Source organism: Myodes glareolus, chromosome 2, assembly GCF_982192425.1.
Source record: "Myodes glareolus chromosome 2, mMyoGla1.1, whole genome shotgun sequence".
NCBI lineage: Eukaryota > Metazoa > Chordata > Mammalia > Rodentia > Cricetidae > Myodes > Myodes glareolus.
The window spans coordinates 41661585-41677513 of record NC_142027.1 but is presented as its reverse complement, the minus strand read 5'-3'; the positions used below and the strand labels follow the sequence as shown (position 1 = coordinate 41677513).

General features: G+C 34.8%; 1 protein-coding gene across 1 annotated transcript; it reads right to left on the bottom strand.

Annotated features, from left to right (window-relative positions):
* Positions 1 to 12835: 12835 nt before the first annotated feature.
* On the bottom strand, positions 12836 to 13798 carry LOC125392872 (olfactory receptor 5K16). The gene has a single exon (XM_048422856.3). The coding sequence runs from the start codon at positions 13793 to 13795 to the stop codon at positions 12836 to 12838; it is 960 nt and encodes a 319-aa protein (XP_048278813.3). The 5' UTR covers positions 13796 to 13798.
* Positions 13799 to 15929: the final 2131 nt, after the last annotated feature.

Sequence of the window (15929 nt, the reverse complement as noted above, 5' to 3'; positions counted from 1 at the left end):
CTTGTATATTCTTAGAACATTTACCTGTTTAGATGAGGCAATGTTATATTTCTGTAAGAAGATACAAACTTTGAAAATGTTTGGAAATATAGGCCTTTAATTAAATTCATTTGTGTGAAATAATGATTTTTTTACAACAATTCAACTTGCTTTCTTCACAGGGAGTGAAAAAGATATGTAAGTGCAAGTGCAAGATTAAGACAGTGGGCAGACTGTCAAAGGATACTCTGAGGTCAGTGTGATTATGAGAGCAAGGAGAGGTCCATTACACTCACCATCTAGACTGAATTGGAACTTTTTTGTATCTTTTAATTGTTTTCTTACCATAAAAAATATGTCACTAAATCAAGACATTAATAGTTTTATGCAAAAAATAATTGGGAATTTTATTGAGGAAATGTACAAGAAAAGATAGGATAAGAGTCTCAATAGTCTAGATTTTATAAAAGTGTGTTAATTAGGGATTAAATATGTTATCTCAATTTTTTGAGTATGTAGTTTAAGAAACTGTGTTTTAAGTATATATAACCTAAGCTCAAATAGTAATAAGATTGATAATCAATGCAAATGTTGTCTTAGTCCCTGGTGGTTTTCTGAGATAGATAGATGTGAAAGACCCCAAATTATGAGTGCTTTATATTTGGGGTGACCTTGGTTATAGACTTCATGCATAGGGTGAATACAGAATGAATGAAGCATCTTCAGATTCACAGGTGTTTCTTCTCCATACATTAATACTGGCCAAGGGAATGCCACTACAGACATTACTCCGCTCATGTACATTCATCACAACACTTCTTTCTACCTTCTGTTGATGTTGATATTCTCTTTCTTTCCAAAACATTTTCCCATGTGATTTTGCTATTAAAAATTTTTGGATAAATGTTAGTGGATATTTATTGTTACTGTCATATATACCTACAGAAATGTGATGATATACATATGTATTTCTGTGTAACAGTGATGTGATCTCATTTGTGTATATGATTATATCTGTGGACATATTTAAACATATTCATTTTTCTACATCCCACATTTTTCACCATGGCATTATTCCAGGTTCTTTCATTAAGCATAAAAGTTTATTCTGTCATTTGTGGGTATTGACAGGTTGGGAAAACTTTAACATTCGGGTTATGTAGGAGATTTTGTCAATAGTGGCATTCTTTAAAAAAATTGCGATTTTCCTTCTAATATTCTCTGTAAGGCTGGATTTGTTTTTATCCTGGAATATTTTGTTTTCTCCGTTGATAGTGAATAATAGCTTGGCTGGGTATAGTAGTCTGGGCTTGCATTCATGGTCTCTTAGTTTCTGCAGTACCTCTATCCAGGACCTTCTGGCTTTCATGGTTTCCATAGAGAAGTCTGGTGTAAGTCTGATAGGTTTACCTTTATAAGTTACTTAATCTTTTTCCTTTGCAGCTCTTAATATCCTTTCTTTAATCTGAATACTTTGTGTTTTGATTATTATTTGGCGAGGGGATTTTTTTTCTGATCCAGTCTATTCGGTGTTCTATATGCTTCTTGAACCTTCATGGAATATCTTTCTTTAGGTTGGGAAAGTTTTCTTCTATAATTTTGTTGAACATATTTTCTGGACCTTTGATCTGCAATTCTTCTCCTTCTTCTACCCCTATTATTCTTAGATTTGGTTTTTTTTTATTATGTCCCAGATTTCCTGAATGTTTTGTGATGCGAATTTGTTGGATTTGCTGTTTTCTTTGGTCAGCACATTTATTTTCTCTATGGTGTCTTCATAATCTGAGATTCTTTCTTCTATCTCTTGTATTCTATTGGTTATGCTTGTTCCTGAAGTCTCTGTTTGTTTACCTAGATTTTCCATATCCAGTTGGCCCTCGGTTTGTGATTTCTTCACTGCCTTCATTTCAGTTTTCAAATCTTGAACTGATTCCATTACCTGTTTGATTGTTTTTTCTTGGTTTCCCAGGGTATCCTTTACGAATTTACAAATTTCTTAAAACTTTTTGTTATATTTCTCTTCCATTTCTTTACTCATTTCGAGGAGCAGAAGGAGGAAGCACATGAAAAAGGAAATCAGAACCACGCGGGGTGCATTCACCCACTGATACAAGGGGACTGATCTAATGAGAGTTCACCACGGCCAGTTGGACTGGGACTGAACGAGCACATGATCCAACCAGATTCTCTGAATGTGGCCGGATTCTCTGAATGTGGCTGGCACAGGGTCTTTCTGAAAAGCCATTGACAATGACATTGGGACTTGTTTCCTCTGCATATACTGGATTTTGGGGATCCAGTCTGTATGGGTGCTCACCTTCCTGGACCTAGAGGGAGGGAGGAGGAACTTGAACTTCCCACAGGGCAGGAAACCCTGACTGCTCTTAGGGATGGAGAGGGAGTAGGGGGAGTGGGAGGGTGTTGGGAGGAGGGGCAGAAATGGAAACTTTTATAAATTAATAAACTTTGGGAAAAAATTGTCAGAATCTGTTCCAATCATCTTTACTCTTTTAGTTCTTTAGACCTGAAATGAAAAGTTTTATTCTACAGTGCAATTTACCTTGACACCAAGCCTCAAATGAAAGGGTCAACTGGTAAAGCAATAAAACCTCTTGGGAGCTACACTAAGCCTTTCTCATTATTAGTTGCTTTACCTGGGCTTTTGGTTTTAACACCTGTGGAAAGTGGAGACTAATTTAAAAGTGAAATTGTAGAATTATAAATGAAATAAGCAATTTGATAAATTTTTATAGCAGCTAATATAATCTCAGAGAGCAATAGCAAGCTACATTCTCTATTGGCATATTTATTATTCTTGTATCACATTTAGCCTTTCATAATACTTCATTTTGGCAACAAATTTGTTTACATCACAGTTTAAGGTTTTACTACACTTTGTCTTTTGAATTACAAGCATGGTGGTCTGTACACAAGAAACTTAAAAAAAATGTGTGCAATTAAAATTAATCTTTAAGCAAAAAATATACAGAATGAAGTAAGGAGGTATTGCTCCTGTTAATCATATAATGAATTCAGAAAGACTATGAACTTGGAGTGGATGTTTCTAGTCAACTCATCTTTAGTCTGCATAGCATTCAAAAGCAGCTCAAACTGATAAAATGATGTTCCTCTCAAAATTAGATGTGAATTGTTATATGTAGATTATTTCAAAATATCTTGAATACTCTATAATAAAAGCCATATTTTAACAAATATTATCAAAGATAGGAAATAGAACCTCATAGGCCCAGTAAAGCAACATCCAAACTTCTATGAATTCATATGTGTGACTTCCTTGTGTTCAGAAATCACCAGAGGCAAAGGTAGATGGCATACCTTATGCGTATTAATGCTTAATAGCAACAAGTCAAGCTATGGCTAGGCATTCATAAAAAATAAGACTCTTGTGATTTATTTGTGATCTGGATGGCAAGGCCCCCAAAAGAGGGAAAGAATAAAAAGTAGTAAAACATCCAACAACAAACAGGTCTTGTAATCCCTAATAGAACTTTCAGAAACCCAGGAAAGGATATTCCAAACTGCTATGAGTTCATATATGCAACTTCCTTGTGTTCAGAAAATACTCTTACCTAAATGTCATCCACTACCTCTAACTTTTTAATTTTTCCACCCCATCTCCTGCAGTGATCCTTGAGAATGGGAAAGACAGGGTATGATGTAGATGCCCAATTTAGGATGGAAAATCTGTAGTGCCTTACTGTTTTCACCTTATCCAGTTGTAGATCTGTTTCAGTTACCTGCTACTACAAAAATAAGTATTTGTGCTGAGGATTGGGAAGCTCACTAATCTACAGGTATAATGATAACTCAGCAGGACCCAGTTTAATACTATGCATATTTAGGATGGTAAAAGTGGTAGATTATTCCCATAGAGCCTACCATATGTCTAGCCATAGGTACTCAGAATATAATAATAATGAGTCTCAAAATATGGACTGTACCTTATTCAATAAAAATGTGATTCACACCACCATTGCACAAATATGTACATTTTACTATCATTGTTATAATTGTGACTCCAAAGGTTAATTGATCAAGACTCATAATTAAATTTTTACTACAGTGTCATATGTCACACTTCTCAGCACTGTGAAAGCAATCTAGCAGAGATGAAAAATGCAGAAGAGTAACAGTTTGGCTTATCCATGTTCAGATTCAAATATCTGGTGATTACAGCAGTAGAATCTTTTTATTACTAAGATTTTCAAGAAATGGTTTCTTTGTATTACAGCTCTAGGTCTAAAGAGAACTCACTCTTTAGACCAAGCTGATCTTGAACTCACAGAGATTTGCCTGCTTCTGCTTCTTAAGTGTTGGGATTAAAGGCATGTACCACTACCCAGTCAGTAGCAGGATCTTAGCTATAGTAGTGTATGACCCATATAATAAAACATTTTAGAACACTTCTGTTGTGGTTTTCTCTGATTTCTACTTCTATAACACCTTCAAGAATACTGGTTGAGATGATCTAGTCTCACAGAATACTCCATTCAGGACATGACCATAACTGTCAATTTTCTTTGGGTTCCCATAAGATTATACGTGCCACCAATCAGCAAGATGTAGCCTAGGAAACTATGCCCACATTCCCAAAAGGCTGTGTGGGTAAATTGTTTAGGGGGGTGGCTATAGGTTATTATTGGTAATGATCAGGAAAAAGATAAACAAAGAATAAAAATAGCAAGGATTTTGATAAAAAGAAAAAAGGGGAATATATAATAGTATAGAAGGGTAAATTATTGAACCTACTCTGAAAAGAAAAAGAGGAGGATATAGATATGATAAGATTAAAAAGTAGACTATTGAATCTACTTTTAAAAAGCAACTATTAGTTTTAAATGTTTTATATTGAATTGGACGTTTATATATTATATACAAGTTTTGTATAGTGATGCAAATTTGAAAAAAAAATTTAAAGCATATCACACATTTGTTTCTCATCTTGTTCAAAGTATTGTACCTAAACAGCTCATTTAACAATGTAATGCAAATTTCCAGTCCTTGAAAATTATTATTATCAACTGTTTAGAATAACAAGAAAATGCAGGTCAGTCGTTAATCACCTACTATAATCAAACTTGTAGTCACAAAGTCAAACAAACATATTTTGGATAGACGGGTCATCTACAAGCACTTTAGAGATCTACAGATAACGGAATTTAAGTTGTTGTAATAACCTAAGTTTTTCTTTTTAATGACAATGAGACATGTCTGCTCCTGGTATCATCAATCTATTTCAGAGAAGATAAGGGGCAGCAAAGAAACTGTACATAGATTTTACTTTCTTTGTTGCAAAAGTAAACCTCTGGGCAGGAAAATGTCCCTGCCTTAGCTGCTGACTAATATGCTGTCCTAATTGAACAAGCAGGATACAATAGAAAGTGACTTCCAAACCTTGTCAAGGCAAGGACAGACAGTCATTCAGAATATCCTGCTTCACAGACAGGTCTGTCAGATATGCTAGTGCTTTAGGCCAAAGGCAAATGCCCCAAAGTTAACAATTTATAACCAACCACATTCAAATGTAAACAAACATTTATAAGATTATTTTCTGAATTTGCACATATTTCTCTATACTACTTCCATCTGACTGGGGGCACGAGTAATCTTGTGGAGATACTGAGAAAATTTAGAATTATGATCAAACCCTGACCTGGTATTTTGTGTGGTTGGTGCATCTCAGCCAGCCATCTTGAAACTGTTGTGGATGTTGGACCAAATGACCCATTGTTTCAGTGAATCTTGCTCGATCAAACAATGTTAACTTGGAAGGAATCCACAGCTTCTCATCTTACATGGAAACAAAATCATAATCTGTTTTCCAAAGCACCATACCCTTATACCCAAATTTTGAATTTAAGATACCTTTAAAATATATATGTTGGCTATCTTAGTAGTTGCCACAATCAAATGCCTGTCTGTAATTAGCCCATTAACAATCAAAAGTTTAAAGACACACACACACACACACACACACACATATACACATACGTGTATACATGTATGTATATATATATATGTATGTATATATATCAGACTCTGAGTACTTTCCATCTTTACATGGCCCATTAAATTTTTTTTAACTTTATTTGCCCTTTAAGGACCTCCGCTCATTATCCTTAAATTGTATATATATTATCTATGACTCCGTCTATCCTATATCCTCTCTCTCCCAAGCCCATGCACATTTATCAAACACACTCCCAAGCCCATGCACATTTATCAAACACACCCTTTTATAGGCCTCATTTTCTAAATCTGTTCTTATTGTATGTGTGTAATAGTTTTCTGACCAGGAGAGTTTTAAAAATGGTAAGCAGGGATGGACTGGACAAAAGTGTTGGCTTTGGCTCTTGGTTCAACTCTGCTAGGCTTTCCAACATGGTGGAGCAACAAGCATCATACTTACCACATCCAATGCTGCTATTAGGTAGCATGTAGCTGGCCCACAAACTGTTTTTGACTGTGTGTACAAAACCTACATCCACCAAGTAAATTGCAGAATTCTGCCACAAACTCTACTCAAGAGCTCTGTAACATTACATTCCCAAAGAGCCATTCCTGTCACCTGCATGAACCAGGAAGTCCTCTCTTAAAGTAAGAGGTGCATCTATTTGCTACCAGTAAACAGAACCTATCTGAAAGTGGCTAAAAGAAACTTTTTGACTCATTTTTGTGTATCTATAATCTTTTTTTAAAGAAAACTTTTTCAGGCTTTACATAGATATGTATGCCCTGTGTTGATGCCATATGTAAATGGATGTTTCTCTCCCAGCCACCAGCTCCTGAATTAACACTCAGAGGCTTAATATTATGTATAATTGTTTGACCAATTTGCCTCAGGCATATTACTGACTTGCTCTCACAATTAAATCGACCCATTTTTTTTTTTACTTATCTATTTATCACTACATAGCTATGACTTACCAGTAATGTTCTGGCAACTTTCTCCTTTGGTAGGTACATGGCATCTCCCGGACTCTGCCTTCTTCTGTCCACTAGCTGTTTGGATTACCTACCTAGCTATATTCTGTCCTACAATAGATCAAAACAGCTTCTTCATCAGACAATAAAATCACATATGTTCACAGCCTACAGAAGAATATCCCACATGAAATACATAGAAAATATAAGGCAAGTATGATAGGTTGTTACATTATTCTCTTAAAAGAAGGTTAAACAAACAGACTAAGTACACTGCAGGAGAGCAGTCTTCAATCTTAAGTAATTTGAAGGTATATTATTAACGTTGACTGTGTGTTCTCTGGGCTAGAAAACAATGCTACTGAGAATAATGTGTGCTGTAGGGCCAGACTCATGAAATTTCAGAGGGAACTAAACAATGTATTACTAACTGGGATGAAGACCATTTGTATTATATTTTAACAAAATACCTATATTCTGACCATGTCCTCATAATTATATAGTGTTGAGTTATAAAGTAATAGATTAGTTTAATTAGTGAAAGAAATTTCAAGCGAGCATAATCTCGATTTTTTGGAGTTGTTGTTTACTTTTGTACAGGTAATTATTGATTATTCTCATACAGATATAAAATGGAAGAAAATAATTAGGGCAAAAAGACATATAAAATGCACATTTTAGAGAGCAGAGGAACATTATGAAGTTAATATTAGAGCCATAGCATAAGATGAAAATGAGGTTGTAATTTTTAAATGATTGTTGTCATTAATGAGAGGTCTCCTCCTCTTCATTGAAAGAGTAAGAAAGGTACACTAGGGTACGATCCTACCAACCTAATCTTTCAAATTTTGAAACAGTACCTAAAGATTTCCTTCTTCTAGAAAGAAAGTACATACAAGAGCTTTAAAAATATGATTCAAAGGGGCAAGGCTCCATTTCAAGAAGGGAGACAAAGTGGGCAAAGTCATCTACATTGTTCTGGTTTTGGAAGCATGAAAATTGCAAGGGGGGAGCATGCATTCTTCTTCCAAGGTATTAGAGATATTTTGAGGAAAGATAATATGACAGAACTGGAGTTTTTTCAAAAGGTACCTGAGAGGCCAGGAGTCACAAAGTGGCTTTTGAATGAAGCTGTGAAAGTGAAGACTGAGTTTTACTGGAGACTCAAGATGTTGGTGATTCCTGAGCCATGACAAATCTGTCAAGGAGAACCGTGTAAATGGAGTGTAACTGGCCCAAGAGAAATGTGCATTTTGGAGGTTGCAAAACTAGAGGGTCAGAACCATCTAACTCTTTTAAAAGAGTTAAAGGATTTATTCTTACCCTTCTAGGATTATACCTTGCTTTGGCCCACCATTTCCTCAGTATATCCCAACTCATTTCTTTTAGAATGGTAATTTATATTCTGTGATAATGTCTATTAGAAGTATACAACTTGCCTTTTTATTTTACAGGGGTTATAGTTAAGAAATTGCCTTCAGTCTCAATAAAGACTTTAGACTGTACATTTGTGATATTGTTAAAAGCATTAAAGACTACAGGAGCTTGAAAACTGGAATAAATGCATCTTGTATCATCAGATGGTAATTATTCTGTGGGAGCTAGATAATAGCCAGTGGTTCTTTGAACGACCAATGTCCCTCAGTAGCTCATGTATTTGTACTTCTATGTTCCCATTGTAAACAGCCTCACAGTTGGTGGTGCTCTTTATGGATGTTATAGAACTTCAGATTACAAATTTTGATTTAAATGGGTTTTTAGAGATTATGACTTCATCCCTTCTTCAGTTTCTTGTGTTTTCTGCTGTGTTAAAGAGGTGTAATCAACCAACTTTTTGCTATTGCTGCCTGCTGTAATTCTGTTGTCATAATTTATACACTAGCCATCTGAAAACATAAGCCAGAATAAACCACTTCTTTTATAATTTGCTTTGGTCATGGTATTTTACCACAGCAGCAGGAAAGAAACTTATAGTGAATTAAAAAATATTCAAGTATTTCTATCATAAGAAACAATATAGGCTTCTGTTTTGGTGAGATCAAAATCTACTAGCCATTTGAAGTTAATTCTAGAATTACTGAGAATTGATCTAAATTTTCTCTTTTACTAGGCAATAAGGAAAATTAAATGTATTAGGGAGAGATGGAGAGAGAGAGAATACTCTTAACTAAGTCCATTTCCATGTGGAGTGAAAAGGGATGCCTTTAGATGTTTTAAACTTATTTTTTCCTAGACTTCATTTATGCAGTATTAGGTGATATGTTTGTGAGCAAAATAGAAGAAACAAATGGCAGTGTAAAAAAAAAATAGTCTTGGTCATCTATAAAATAAGTAAATGAAGTCAATAGAAAAAAATTTTAATGACAATAAGTTATTACCAAATAAATATTTCTAGGGAGAAATAATTTTATTATATCTATATGTTTCTTGAAAAAATAAAGCAAACATATACATTTTGATATTTTATATGTGTGTCATGTTATCTTTCCTCATCTCCACATTCCTTAAAATTAATGAGTGAGATCTTGGGCTGATAGTCAGTGATCAATTGCAGGTCTAAACAGTCAGAATAAGAGGTAGGATGCCTACTCATGGAACTCTCCCATTCCCTTAGTTCAGTTCTCACAGACACTTCCCCTCAACTCTCCACTCCTACTGTTGTGTGCCAGATCTGCCTGGGTTGGAAATTCCCCTGATCAAGTAAGTACAGGCCAGAAGAACAGGTAGGAGAATTCAGGTGGAGACTTTATGATAGAACAGAGGTCATATCAGCTGTCAGAACTTCAGGTAGGCTGCCTGTCCACAGACCTCCTCCAAACTTTTGGATATCCACACTGTTACTATCCACAATGTCTCCTACCTTGTTCTTTGTCTTGTTCTCCAGACTACAACTTGAACAAATACTCCATGCTGGGTAGTAGGCCATGCTGATTGCCAGAACTCTATTTATGCCACCAGTTTGAACCGCCTCTACTTTTTGGCGAGCCACACACACTATCCCAATAGCCCTCATTTCTTTGTTGCTGTGTTCCAACCCCCACCTCATGCAGAAATCCCCTTCCCGAAACGAGGGCATGCCAGTAGTCAGAAGTCCAGCCCCTAAATTGAGCAGAAAGCCCCTATTCAACCACAGAACACACAGATCTGAAGACAAAAGAGGAAACAAAAACCAAGAAAGAAATCCTCCAATTTAAAATCAAAATGAACAAACTTAATAAGAAGGAAATGATAAAATAAAAATTACCCAAACATAAGAAAAATTAACACAAAAATACAGAGAAGAAAGCAATAAGAAAATAAAGGAAAGAAGAGAAGAATAGAAATAATGGAGAATAGAAAACAAACTCATGGAATTCAATTTGTTTTGGCCAAGTACTCCTGTTCAGGAGTCTTGTTCTCCAGTGTGGTTGATATATTCGATATGTGTCCGCTTTTCATTCACTCTTCAAGTACAATTGATTTGTGCTGGGACTGTAGCCCTTCAGTAGAGTGTTGATCACCTAGCAGAGGCAACATTCTTAAAGAAAACTGACTCTCCCAGCTCAGCAGCCATTAATCATCATAATTCCTCATCTATGAGTGTCAACCTCTTTTCTCCATGCTAGGATTCTGTCTGGTCTGAGCTGCTAAGAAGTTTGTACATTCTGTTTCATTCCCTGGAATTTCACACATGCCACGTGGAGGACCAAAAAAAAAAATGTGAGCATGTTGCCACCTTGTCTGATAGTCAAAGAATTTGGAGATTGCTCAAAATGGTTGACAAATGTAGCTGTCTGTCTCAAGTCAGGATGTGATTACCTGGTTCTTTTGACATTAACATGGCTCATACAAGTAGAACCATTCCATCCTGACAGATGGTCAGGAATACAAATGTGCTTCTGCTTCTTCTTTTGTAATATGAGGTTACCTGGGGAATGGCTGCCTTTGGGATAATTGGTCTAGAGTAGCTTCAATTCCTAAACAACAGAATGCTAATGACTTGATGCCTTAAAGTGTTAAAGCAATTAACTGTTCTAGCTGCCATTTGCATCATGTTAAAGAAGTCTCTCATTGCCTTCTCCTCCCTTTTGTATTGGGGTTTAAAAGCATATGGAAAATAAATGTGAGCAGATTTCACTATTCACTGGAATGCTCTCCCTGAACTATTCTATGTGTTAAGAAAAAATCCCAAGAAGGGGCAGCTCTGCCGGTGTAAAGAAATCCAATTAGGTCAATGCCTATCGTTTTATTAGATACAGCACTCTTGGGTGTAGGTGGTCAAGCACATGGAGGAGGCATGCAAATCCTGGAGTGGTCCTAATCTATCCCTGGGCATGCTGGGATTTGGAGTCAAGAGCAAGCAACTTCTAGGTCAGGGGGACTGGGATGGATGCCAGGGACTGGAGCTACTCTCCAGACTTAACACTATGATTTCTGTTTTATTATTTTCACATGCATCTTTATCTTCTCTACTAATATTTCTAAATCCCCACAGTCCTACCCTGGTGAGACAAGTTTTTGTTGAGACTGATCTCCAACAATGCAGCTGCTCTTTTGTGCCTGGAGAACACTGTGTTCTTGTATGCACCCACTGCATCTGTTCTTACAGTCTTTCTACCATTTCTCTTACAATGATCTGAGCCTTGGGAGAAGGGCGCACAATATAGATGCTTTGCTTAGACTGAACATTCTAAAGTTTCTTATTCTCTGTTCTTTGCTATATGTGGGTCACAGGGTTAATCACCATCTACTGCAAATAAAAGCTTCTCTGGTAAGAGTTGAGAGACAGATTAATCTATGGGCACAACAATAAGTCATTAGGACTCAGACTGATATTCTATCCACTTTGTAGCATACCTGATGTTCCCTTAGTGCCTGTCATCTTATCCATCCACAGGTTTTTGTCCCAAGTTGATGCCAGGGATGGGTTTCTTCTTTTTGGGGAAACAGAACTGAAGTTCAATCAGAAAGTGATTGATTATTCCTATACTTAAAACAACATCTCAAGACAAAATGGCTGTAGTCACATGATCATTTAAGTGAGAAAGAAGATTTCCTGTAGACTTTGTGCATGGCTTGTTTTATTAGTAGAAACAGACAAAATATAGACCAGAAGCATATAAGACCATTTTGGAAAAATGCCTATTTCTGTTTTGAGGATTTATAAATTACACAAAATTCCATGTTTCCGGTGTAAAAAATGTACCAGAAAGTACTGAGAATACATAAAATTCTCAGGAACAGATTCCAGTTTAAATTTATTTTACTCAAATAAAGTCATTAAAGTTTATTTAATCTGAAAAATATGCTAAGATTTATACATTTAAGTTATTGATATTTAAAATAATATAATTTTATATTTATTTTTAAAAATTCTATGTTCTAAAAACTAGTAATTATATTTATAAAGTAAATTTTCTGTACTAGTTGTGGTTTTCTGCCTCAGAGTGTTCCTTCTTGAGGAAGTAAAACTTTAAAATGTTCCAACACAAAGAAAGAAATAACAGAAGGGTAGCAGTAAGAAAAGAAACAATTTTGAATCATAGTCACCAAGTTTTTGCCTGGAAATTTTAAAAAGTTTGGAAAGAAAAGGATAATGTAAAAGTTATGCAAAGTTGTTTAATTTACTAGACAATGTAAAACCATGTGTACTCTTAAATATTTATATCAAACTAAGATGTGGTCTTAATTTACTAAAGCAATACTATGGGTCAATCTCATGAGTGTAATGAGAGTAAATATGACAGTTATTAAATTTACATCGATTTATTCAAATTATTTAATTGAGATGAATAATTAACAAATTATTTTGGAATTTCATTAATATATTATATAATAAATACAGTCTGATGATTTAAAGAATAATACTTTATATATACAACATTTTTACTTTTATATTTCATATTTATAGAATTATTTTAATGAGTTACAACTAGTGATCTGTAGACCTGGAAGATTTCTTAAAAGTACTATAAGTATTTAAAACTTTCTTAACAACATTTATTACCTCCTTATTTCTCAGGCTGTAAATAAAAGGGTTTAACAAAGGAATTATTATTGTATAAAATACAGCCACAGGAATATCTTTATTCCCTTCTTCAAATGGTCGAATATACATGAGAAGACAGATGTAGAATATTGACACAGAGAGAAAGTGGGATGCACAAGTGGAAAATGCTTTTCCTCTTCCATCCTTAGATTTCATCTTGCAAATAGTGAAAAGAATGTAGAAATAAGAGACCAAGACAGTGGCAATGGTAAAGACTTGAATTGGCATTGAAAAAATATATATCATTAGTTCATTAATAAAAGGGTCTGTACAGGAGAGCCTATAGAGTGGAAGAATGTCACAGAAGAAGTGATCAATGCGATTTGATTTACAAAAAGTTAACCTTAAAAGACAACCTACATGAATCATAGAGTGCAGGTTACTGGCAATGAAGGTGCCTACACTCATCTGAATGGAGAGTTTCTTGGACATCATGGTGTGGTACTGCAATGGGTTGCATATGGCCACATAGCGGTCATAGGCCATTGCTGCCAGAAGGAAACAGTCTGCAGTTTCAGCAACACAGAGAAAATAGAACTGTGCCATGCATTCGTAGAGAGAAATCCTTCTGTCCACAGAAAAGAAGTTCTCCAGCATCTTGGGAGTGATGGCGCAGGAGCAGCAGGAATCCATGAGAGCCAGGTTTCCCAGAAAGATGTACATGGGTGTGTGAAGACGGCATTCCATGTAAATCAAGACCACCAGCCCGAGATTCCCAACCATGGTGACCAGATAGATGACAGAGAACACCAGAAACAGGAAAGTTTTCAGTTCTGGGTGATCTGAGAATCCCACCAAGATGAAATCTGTTGTTAAAGAGTTATTGGTCTTCTCCATTCTCATTTTTCTGCTGAGATAAAAATTGTTAAGAAATTTGATTAATATTAGAGACAGAGTATGTCTTAGTCTCCCTCTCTAGTTACAGTGAGCAGGTAAGGATATCTTCAATTTACCTTTGCGGTTTCCTGAAATATGTCATGGTAATTTAAGTCGTATGAAAAGAAATCACTCATAGATTGTGCATATTAGTATAACCGTGGAGATTTCTGTTTAACTCCTAGATGCCTCACATGTATTATTATATGCCTCTTTTTAATTCATAGTCAGCATATGTGATTTTCTATTTTTCCATATTGAAAGGAACTCTATTGTGTTCTTTTCAAAGAAAATTCTATAGGCTCTATGCAATCTTTAAAAATAAATTTCTCAGTAAATATTTTAGTGAAATAATTGATTTTAAAAAAAACTTCATGGAATTTAAAGTTTGAAAAATATTTTGCTTTATTATTTATCCTTTCCAGGTAGAATTATTGTGGGATATTTCAAATGAAGGTTCAGTTAAATTTTTAAGTTTGGTTAAGATTGTGGAATATTGTATTTTTCTCTTAAATTATTTCTCTACTGATTGCAACATATTCAGGATCCACTCTGTCTCTTGTTTAATAAATTTCCAAAGAATTGCACCTACTCTTAAATGTTCCTCTGCGCTAGTATGTGCTAGTATGTTCTGTGTAGTTTCTAGTGTTTTGCATATGTCCTTTATTATGAGTCTTACTGACATTCTGTCTACGGACAGCATACATACTGATATGTAAAAGTAAGATACCTGTGTGTACTCACCAATATTATCAGGATGAAGCAATGTTTTTCTTATATTGAGTACAATAAATGTTTTATATTTATGTGATTATTTAAACTTTAAATTCTTTTCCTCCAAACCCATATGTTAGAAATCAAAAACCACCCAAATTTATTAGATTTTTGTTTGTCAGGCATAATACTGAAATATTCAAATACAGAAACACCATATATTTCTCTGCTATAATCATTTTGTGGTCCTAGAAATCACTTCAGTTATTTGGCTTTAGTAGAGCTTACGTAGATGATTTTTAAAGAACAGAGTACAATAGTTATGTAAATAGCATTCCTTTAAAACCACCCTGTAACTACTGTTTTCTTGACTCTAATTGTCTCTAGAGAAATTAGTAAACTACTTCCTGTTTCACTCCCATAACACGAATAGGTTTTCTGGTGCTATATCATCAATGGATTATAAATAAGTGGATAAAATAAACTGTCATTTATAACTTAATTTATAACACCAAAATATCTCTCAAATTCTGGGGGTTTTTGGGAAAATACTTGTAGCACTAAAAAATATTTCTTTTAGCAACATACACCGAGCTGATCAAATAGGTATATTTGTATATAAATATTGACAATTCAAATTAATTTTTAAAGCATTATATCAAAACACACTATGTGAAAACTCATTTTTCCTTCTTTAGTATGAAACCAAATCTGACACAACTGTACTGCCCTTCTCGGATTAGTTTTCAAAGTTATGAGTAGTGTACCTGTTTGTTGACAGGATTATGGTGCTTTTGAGAGCAGAATGAATAGAATAACCCACCTACTGCTTCATTCTATCTTTTCAGTAGATCTTCAGTTTAGACACAAACTAAATATAAATGGATAAAATGTAAAACAAATGCTGAAGCATTTTAGATTTGTGTCTCCACATTCAAAAATGAATTTGAAAGCCATGCACATACTGTGAGCTCACTACCCTTTATGCTATATAGCCAAATAGAGTCCCCTGATAGTTCCAGAGACCTTAAAGCGTTGGGGAATATTTTATGAGAATCTGGGACACTCCTTCTATTGGTAGGTCAGTGATAATTCTAAAGGGAGTTTCTTGGCATTGAAATTAGGTATTTCTACAGAGACTTAATCTGAGAAGATGGTACCCCAAATACCATTAAACCAAACAACTTAATTAAAGATAAAAGAGATGAGATTTTGAAGTTAAATCTAATAGCCACCACTAAAGTTAGCTTTAACATCATCTTTATTGTTCACATATTTGATTTCTTGTGTCTCATTGCTTAATGAGACATTAATGTGTCATCTTGCTTAATGGAAATTTTATTTGACAGAGAAACAGTAAGGATCATTTGTGAACAAAGAAATTTGA